This window comes from Mus caroli, chromosome 14 (genome assembly GCF_900094665.2).
Source record: "Mus caroli chromosome 14, CAROLI_EIJ_v1.1, whole genome shotgun sequence".
NCBI classification, from domain to species: Eukaryota; Metazoa; Chordata; class Mammalia; order Rodentia; family Muridae; genus Mus; species Mus caroli.
The window spans coordinates 56,910,307-56,918,597 of NC_034583.1; the positions used below are offsets into that span (position 1 = coordinate 56,910,307).

Below are 8,291 nucleotides of genomic sequence, written 5' to 3' on the forward strand. Positions count from 1 at the left end.
GAGCAAAGCCAGATGGGGGACTAGGGTAGGCTGTCTGAGAGAAGGAGACACCCATGTGTGAGGCCTAGAGAAAGTGAGGGCAGCGAACATGCACGAGGAGTTTCCCATTTCCACATCCTTCCTCCTGTCTCCTTGCCCACTATGCATTCCCTTCCTCGGCTGCATCTCTGGGACGGTGCCTCCTCCTACTTTCAACTCCCTTGTCTCGTTTCCAATATGGTGTCTCCTTTTGCTCTTCATACACTACTTGGTTCACACTTCCTAGATGCCACCTCTTGTGACCTCCCACCCTCTTTCCTGGCCTAACTTCCAATATGGTGCCTTCCCTCACTCATCACTCCCCTCCTTGCCTAGCTTCCAAGATGGCCCCTCCCTTCACTCTCTTGTTCATCCTTCAAGGCTGCACCTCACCCCACTCCACCCACTTCCTCGTCTTCATTTCTAAGTGATGCCTTCCTCACCACCTGCTCCAGTCTATACACATAACACTACTTGAGAATCCATGTATTGAGACAGCATCTTACAGTATAGCCCAGACTGGCCTATGAACTAACGATGCTCCTTCGTCAGCCTGCCAGGGGCTAGGACTACAGCTGTGTGCCATGACACCTGGTTTTACTAATTGTTTCCTAGGCTTTTGTCAACCCCCAACTCCCAGTCTCAGCTTCACAAAGGCACGTCCCTCACTCATGTGTGTCCACTGTACTCTAACCGATGCTTGCTCATTTGTAAGGAAGGGAACAGAATAAGTCAGGGACTCTCTGAACATCAGCCTCACTATCCCTGTTACATTCCATCTCTTGCTCTTGCTCTGACCTGACCCTCAATGCCTCCTGGTCTGCTCTGGAACCCAGAGCTTCCTCCTTCCTCCTCTGACCTCACACAGAGGCTTCTGCTTCCAGCCCCATGGCAAGCACTATATGCATATTCTCAAGCGACCTGGTATTAACCAGAAGCAAGGCAGGTCTGGGGAACCTGTAGCAAATCTGAGGTCAAGCCTCTGATCTATTTTGGTGTCACCGTTTCCTCCTTACTGTCTGTCCCCAGGGAGTTACCCTGGTCACACGTGGCTTCTAGGTTCTACCTTCCAACCAGTTTCCTCCTCAGGGCTCCCGTGTTCTCCCTGAGTAATAGCAGGAGCTAGGCTCTCAGTTAACTGACAGGCATGGCTGGCTGCCTGGTCAGGAAGGAAACTCACCGAATACTGAGAAGAGATGTTCTAGCCAGTTTTGTTGTGAACTTAAACCACTTTTTAGAAATCAGTTGGCAAGAAGAAATCTGACAAGGAATAAAAAGAAAGTCAGACATGGTGGCATATAGCCATCATCCAAGCATTAGGGCGCGCAGGGATGGGGGCAGCTGGGCTGTGTGGAACCCTGTCTCAGAACAAAGCAAAGCAAAACAAACAAAATAGCTGGCATGACACAAGGTGGCCTCATGGTTTTAGCCCTAGCTCTCTCTTTCCAGGAGGCTGGATCGAGTCCTGGATGTCCAGGGATCGGTAGTAATAATGACTCTCGTGGCAGGTGATATGGATTTCACAATGATTCGCCTGGTGAATGGCTCTGGCCCACACCAGGGCCGGGTGGAGGTGTTCCATGATCGTCGCTGGGGCACAGTGTGTGACGACGGCTGGGACAAGAAGGATGGGGACGTGGTGTGCCGCATGCTGGGCTTCCACGGGGTTGAGGAGGTGTACCGGACAGCTCGTTTTGGGCAAGGTAAGGATGGTGAGGTAAGGTACAGATTGGACAGCATGGAAGAAAACCATGGATGCTAGGCCTGGCCTCCTTCCCCAAAGTCTGCGTCACCTTCATGTGATATAGCTCACACAGGCCAACTGTACTCTGGGGACACCGATCCCTCACTCCTGTTCTCAGTACACACTTATAAACACTCTCTCTCAATAGAACTTGAATAGGAAGAAACTTGGGTGGACTTGAACCCAAAACAACAGTTCCCAATACATGGATTGGAGAACCTCCCCCCTACCCACCCCCATTTATTCAGTGTACCCCGTTCCTCAGCTGTGTGCACTTGTGCCAGACCCCTCTCTACTCTGTCTTGGTGTGCTTGTCTGGGAACTGTGCTTACAGATGCTAGGATACTTCCCAGCCTAGACCCCTGGGATCTAGCATGCTGCCAATCAGCTATTGTGAACACCTGTATTCTGGCGTGGGGAGGACTAGGATCTGAGCTGATCACATCACCCTTAGCTGTCAGGTAATCTGCTGACCGGTGAGTGACAGTCGCCCACCACAGCCTGCAGGTTGGTTCCTGGGCCTGCCTTCTATAGCTGCCAGCAATCTGTCTTCAATGAGCAGTAGCTTGTGTTAACGCCTTTCTGAAACTTCAGTGGGCCTTTATTGGCCTTGGGATCAAGTTAGCCTTTCTTTTTAATTCCCCCCAGCAATTGCTCTTTGAGACAGAGTCTGGCTATAGCTCAGGTTGGCCTTGGGCTCACTATGCCTCTCAGGCTACTCTCTAACTTGCAATCCTCCTGCTTCAGCTTGCTCAAGAGATGGGATTTTAAATACCCACCATTACCACAAAGCCATCCTTAAGCCACTTCCTGTTACTCTCCTCACTTGTCCCAGGGTGCATCTACTGTGCTTCTGAGACCACCGATGGTGTTTCCTGTCCCGCTGACTCTGCATGTTATCTTTCCCCATCAGCTCTAAAGGACAGCTAACTCTTGTTTTGTCTCCTGGAAGGGGCTTTCCAGGCCCTCCAATGCCTCAGCTCACAGTGAACATCCACTTTAGCTCCAGTGGCATTCTATGCATGTGTCTGCCATCTGTGGTGTTCACTGGGGGATTCTCAATATGCAGGAGAGTGCCGAGTGCTGAGCAGGCCCTCCAGATTATTTGCTGAATGACTGAATGGTCACCTCCAACCTAGTGTTGTACTACAATGTGCTCTAGAGTCTCCATCTCACCCCAGGAAGAGCACCGCCTGTGCCGTTTTCTCATCTGTTCACCAGGAGGCGCTGTCCTCTTCTTTTTTTACCCTACGGGACTTTGTCGTATTAATATTTTAATAAATGCCCTGGCATGGAGTTGCTTCCCACCTCAGTGGTTTATGTTCCCGAACGAAAGACACACACACACAACCTTTATATTTTAATATGCTGTAAGCAGCACAAAGCTGGGCGACTGCCTAGCCTCGATGCTGCTAGAATCTACCTCCCACTGATAATTACGAGTTACTCCTTACTAATTTCTATGTTCCATCTTGGCTGCTCTGGACCCAGCTGTGCAGCTCTCTGGGCTGCACTTTCTCGACCCAGAGTCCAGGGTGCTCTCCATGCTTCTCTGCCCCGTGGTGGCCTCTGTGTCTCTCCTCTCTCCACCCTCTTCTATAGCATGGCAGGTCTCCCTCTCTTCCTTCCTCAAGGTCCCAAGCCCAAGAAACCTAACCCATCCACCCCAACACCTCTCTCTCTCTCTCTGTCTCTGTCTCTGTCTCTGTCTCTGTCTCTGTCTCTGTCTCTGTCTCTCTCTCCAACTATTGGCTGCTGGCATCTTTATTTACCAATCAGAATTAACTGGGGCAGGTTCCCAGAAGCTACACGCAGACCCTCTTGTGAGAACTGTTTTTGTTTTTTGTTTTTGGGTGGGGGGGATCCAATTAGCATTCATAATACAAGCAGCTATAGGTCTTTATTGTGTACCTCCAGAGGGACAACCCGAGTGGAGCTGACCTAGCCTGAGCAGGTTTCCTCAGACCTACTATATCCCTGGATCACCCGGGACAACATAACTTCCTAACGAGTTCCCAGACTGGTCCTGGGACCTCTCCTCGTGTAGGCAGAGGACTGTTCTATTCCAGGGGACGATGAGTACCTGGTATCTTCAGAGCACTGGCTTCTGGAACCTGGGGTGAGGGGCGTAGATATTTGCAGCTTCCTTCGCAGTGCTCCCCTCCCCTGCCCCCGCACGAGTAAGAATGGCGGTTTTGGGCTGCTTGTGAGATGACCCTGCTCCAATTGGATTGTCCTTCCAGAGGCTGGACAGCAGCCCATCCTGGTGGAGTCCCGGGCTGTTCTTACAGTGTCCACATCCTGCAAACGCATCTGGGATGGGCAGCCTTGGGCCTGTTCTTTATTTGTTAGTTCCCTTTATTTGCTTTGGGTGTGACTAATCCAATGGAGCTCTTGGGCCTTCTGCCTTCTCCCTGGGTAATTTGTGAAGTGATGTGTTTTCCAGGAGATGTTTAATCTGCAAGTTATTGCCGTCCCTCAAAGGGCTTATTGTGTAAGAGACAAGGAGAGGCTGTGGTGAAGACAGGGTCCAGGCAGGCAGCGGAAGGAGGCCTCTCCCCCTCAGTGTGTCCTTGCCTCACTGCGTGACAGTCCTGTGATAGAGGACACTGATAGTCTCCATGGAACATGTCTAAGCAGCTTAATTCATGCAGTTGGTTTAGTCAATAGCACAGTGGCTCAGATGGTTGGTCCTTCAAGCTTCTTTGTAAAGGGATATCACAGGGCAGATCTAGAATGAATGACAGAGGATTTTCAAAGTCTCAATGATTCCATTAAAAGGAGAGAGGGGGTGGGGACCATTGGCTGTGAGGAGGATAGAGTGTGTCGGCTATGGGTCTAATCCCTGAGCTGCCTCTCTTGTAGGCACAATCCCTTTTCTCCTCCTTCCTGCTTCCGAGTGGATGCTAAGACCTCGTGTTTGCCTCTCTTCACAGGCACAGGGAGGATTTGGATGGACGATGTGAACTGCAAGGGAACCGAGAGCTCCATCTTCCACTGTCAGTTCTCCAAATGGGGGGTGACAAACTGTGGGCATGCTGAGGATGCTGGGGTGACTTGTAGTGTCCCCTGAGAGTGGCCGCAGCCCAAGGCCAGGGCACTGCTGTTGAGCCACATTCCTGTGTCTCTCTAGGGTAGGGGGAATTGCTTGGAGCCACCTAACCATGGCTCATGCCGGATCCAACACCACCCCACCCTTGCTGCCAGTTGGCCCTACTCTGGTTCCAAGGTGACCGGATGTCACTCTCTTTGCAGACAACTGCTCCAAAGTGCTCAGTGGGACCTACATTCTGTCTTTCCCTTCCACCAAGGTTTCTACATGGGGAGTCCTAGTCATTTGAACCAGCAGTTTGTTGAACTCTCTGAAAAAGATTCATAAGGGCCTGGGGACCCATATTCCCATTGGTCTCTTGGTTACAGATGGATGCTGATATGATGTCATAGGCAAGAGCAGCAATGGAGGTGGGAGGTGTTATGGGTCATTTACTTTGCAGATAATTCTCAAATCCCACAGTTTCACCATCCACCTCCCCAGCAAGTAGAAACCCTTAATGACTCTGTTTCCCCTCTTTTCCTCTGTCTTGTCACACCATATGTTATTTTGAGGAAGGAGCGGTGGAGAAGCCAATGGGAGTCATAAGAAAATGGCAGATACCTGATGAACCCAGCTGGAGCTGGGAACGGAGGGAAGTAACTACCATGCTGTGCTACATCATATCTTGGGGTGCTGAAATCACTTATCCATATTGCTGTGCTAATAATGCAAGGCAGGTCCCTCAGGGCAGGACTCTGCCTCCTGGGAGTGCTCACCTGACCTGTTCATCTGGCTTCCAAGTTAGAAGACCAAGAATGACCAAGACTGAGACCAGGTTCCCACGTGAATCTTAGTGTGCCCTTGTTAGGCCTGCCTGAGCAACAAACTTGGGCTGTAGACATTCCTTCTTAGAAGGTTGTATGTCCCACATCCTACAGCAAGCACATGTAAGATCAGACATAATGGGTTTCTAAGTACACACAGGAGGGCTGATTTGAAGGGTGGCATGGGAGCTATCCACATTAACCTGAGCCCATCAGTCATTAGACTGTGTCTCAGGGTTCTTGGTAACATTGTACCTTCCAGGCCTCTCTAAATAGAATCCCGTGATCCAAGGAATGCAATCCTGGTAAACCCCTAAAGGGTAGAAAGAAGTATGAAATTCCTATAACCTTCCCATGGGAAATGAGAAGCCTCGGAACTCTTCAAGCCTTTGAGTTGCACTTACCCCCTGCTTACAAAGAGAACATAATTTGCTCTTGACCCAGGGAGGAGGTTGAACTAGATTTTACATGTGTTCTAGAACTGGGGAGCTGCAGGGCAGCAACTGAGTGCAGACCTGTCTAGCTATAATAGAATCACAGACACAATCACATATCCTATGAGGTGAGCATTATCCTGCTCACGGTCAAGAAAAACTATGTACATCCAGGTATAGTTGTCCCAGAGATCCTGACTGGCCACTCAGCCAATACTCGATCTTGGTCATTCTTGCTTGCAATATGTGTTATTCACTACTGTTCTCATGATCTGACCAACTGTTATGTTTACATAACATGCATGTGCTCGTGCACTTTCTTCCGGAGCTGATGTATGTATCCCGGTACAAGCGTAGCACTCCTATTACATTGCCCATTGCTCAGCACGTCACAATGGTTACGTTTTAAAAGATAGGCTGACGGCGATATTTTTTAGAAAGGTGTTTTAAAGGTGTCTAAACATCACTTTGAAAATTGTTGGAAAGAATCCAGTTACCCCAGTGATGAAGACTCAGTAACTTTCTCACTTGGTCTTTACATGGAGGAAACACACGTTTGGTTTTATGTCTATAAAAGCAATGTTAAAAGTATTTTAACCATAAAAACAAGAGTCGGCTAGTTTACAAACCTACCTACGCGGGCATGGAAACGACCATGGCCTGGATTTCAGGGACTAATGGAAACTAGGCCTAGAATACTTCAGATGTTTTGTAAAAAAGAATCTCAATAAAGCACACATTTGAAATAGATGTTGCTGATAAGTGGTCCATCATTTTCGTGAAAACCCAGGGACTGTGGAGAGAGCTGGTAAGGCGATCTCAGTCTTTCTGGGGAGAGTTGTTAGTTAGCATGTGCTGCCCATGAAAGGCCATCTCCGTGCTTTCGGAAGATATCTAACACACACGTGTCTAGACTGATTATGTGATAGAACACATCTTAGTCTATCCTCTGTTGCCATAACAGAATACCCGAGGTGAGGTAGATTTATAAAGGAAACAGGTTTATCTATAGTACTGAACGTCCAAAACTGGTCAGCCATATCTGGCCTGGCACTAGCAGAGACCAAGCATGTGGGCAGGCTTGCTTTAGAACCACCATCTATGAGGAGTCCGCCCCTGTCACCTAGACATCTCCTCCAACTGTCATACTGAGGAATCAAGGATCCAACATGTGCACGTTAGGGGAGGGGGAGAGGGAGGGAGGGTGCACTCAACTTGCAGCAGAACCACGCCATTTAAGCCTGATTGGGTGGTCACCAAAGAAGTCAGATTCCAAGCAACAGAACAGCCCTGGAGGCCTGTTCATGAGAGAATGGTTCGGAACCGCACTTGGTCTTACCCAAAAGAAAATGCTCGTGTTTGTACCTGACCAAAAAAAAGTGTCTTAGTGAGAGTTTTATGACTGTGAAGAGACTCCATGACTAAGGCAACTCTTATAAAGGAAAACCTTCCATTGGGGCTGGCTAACAGATTCAGAGGCTTAGTCCAGTAAGAACGAGCAGGGCAGCACACAGGCAAACATAGTGCTGGAGAGGGAGCTAAGAGTTCTTCATCTGGATCCACAGGCAGCTTTGTTGACTGCAACATTTCTCTCTCTCTCTCTCTCTCTCTTTCTCTGGCTGTTTTCACTCCCTGTTAGCAGTTCTCCTTGACAGGTATCCCATGGCTCTGGCATCTCTCATCTCTTGGGGTCTCCAAAGCAATCCAAGCTTCACCTTCATAGCTTCACACAGTGGCACCTCTACGCCTCCATGCAGGGACACCCCTGCCACATGCCTGGCCTCAGTGTCTTTCCTTAGTGGTGAAAGGAGATTCCATAACCCCTTTCTTCTATCTCTGACTCTACATCCAGAACCATATGGATGAAGCTGCCAAGTTCTGCTGCTTGCTGAGGTTGGAAGATGGCTTTCTTCAATTACATTTTCGACAACTTTCTGTTTTTAGTGATATACTGGCTGGTTTTGTGTGTCAACTTGACACAAGCTGGGGTTATCACAGAGAAAGGANCCTTCCTTGAGGAAATGCCTCCATAAGATCCAGCTGTAAGGCATTTCCTCAATTAGTGTTCAAGGCGGGGGAGGTCCATTGTGGGTGGTGCCATCTCTGGGCAGGTAGTCTTAGGTTCTATAAGAAAGCAGGCTGAAGCCGGGCATGGTGGCGCACGCCTTTAATCCCAGCACTCGGGAGGCAGAGGCAGGTGGATTTCTGAGTTCGAGGCCAGCCTGGTCTACAAAGTG

At 49.3% G+C, this 8,291-nt stretch overlaps 1 protein-coding gene across 1 annotated transcript in view; it reads left to right on the forward strand.

The window, feature by feature from the left end:
- The window catches only part of Scara5 (scavenger receptor class A member 5), a 98,124-nt gene extending 91,320 nt beyond the window's left edge, over window positions 1–6,804 (forward strand). Inside the window, exons 8-9 of the mRNA XM_021182565.1 lie at window positions 1,527–1,721; window positions 4,699–6,804. Of these exons, the coding sequence (XP_021038224.1) occupies window positions 1,527–1,721; window positions 4,699–4,835 (332 nt within the window). The 3' untranslated portion in view covers window positions 4,836–6,804. The remainder of the gene's footprint in view (window positions 1–1,526; window positions 1,722–4,698) is intronic.
- The last annotated feature ends 1,487 nt before the right edge of the window (window positions 6,805–8,291 follow it).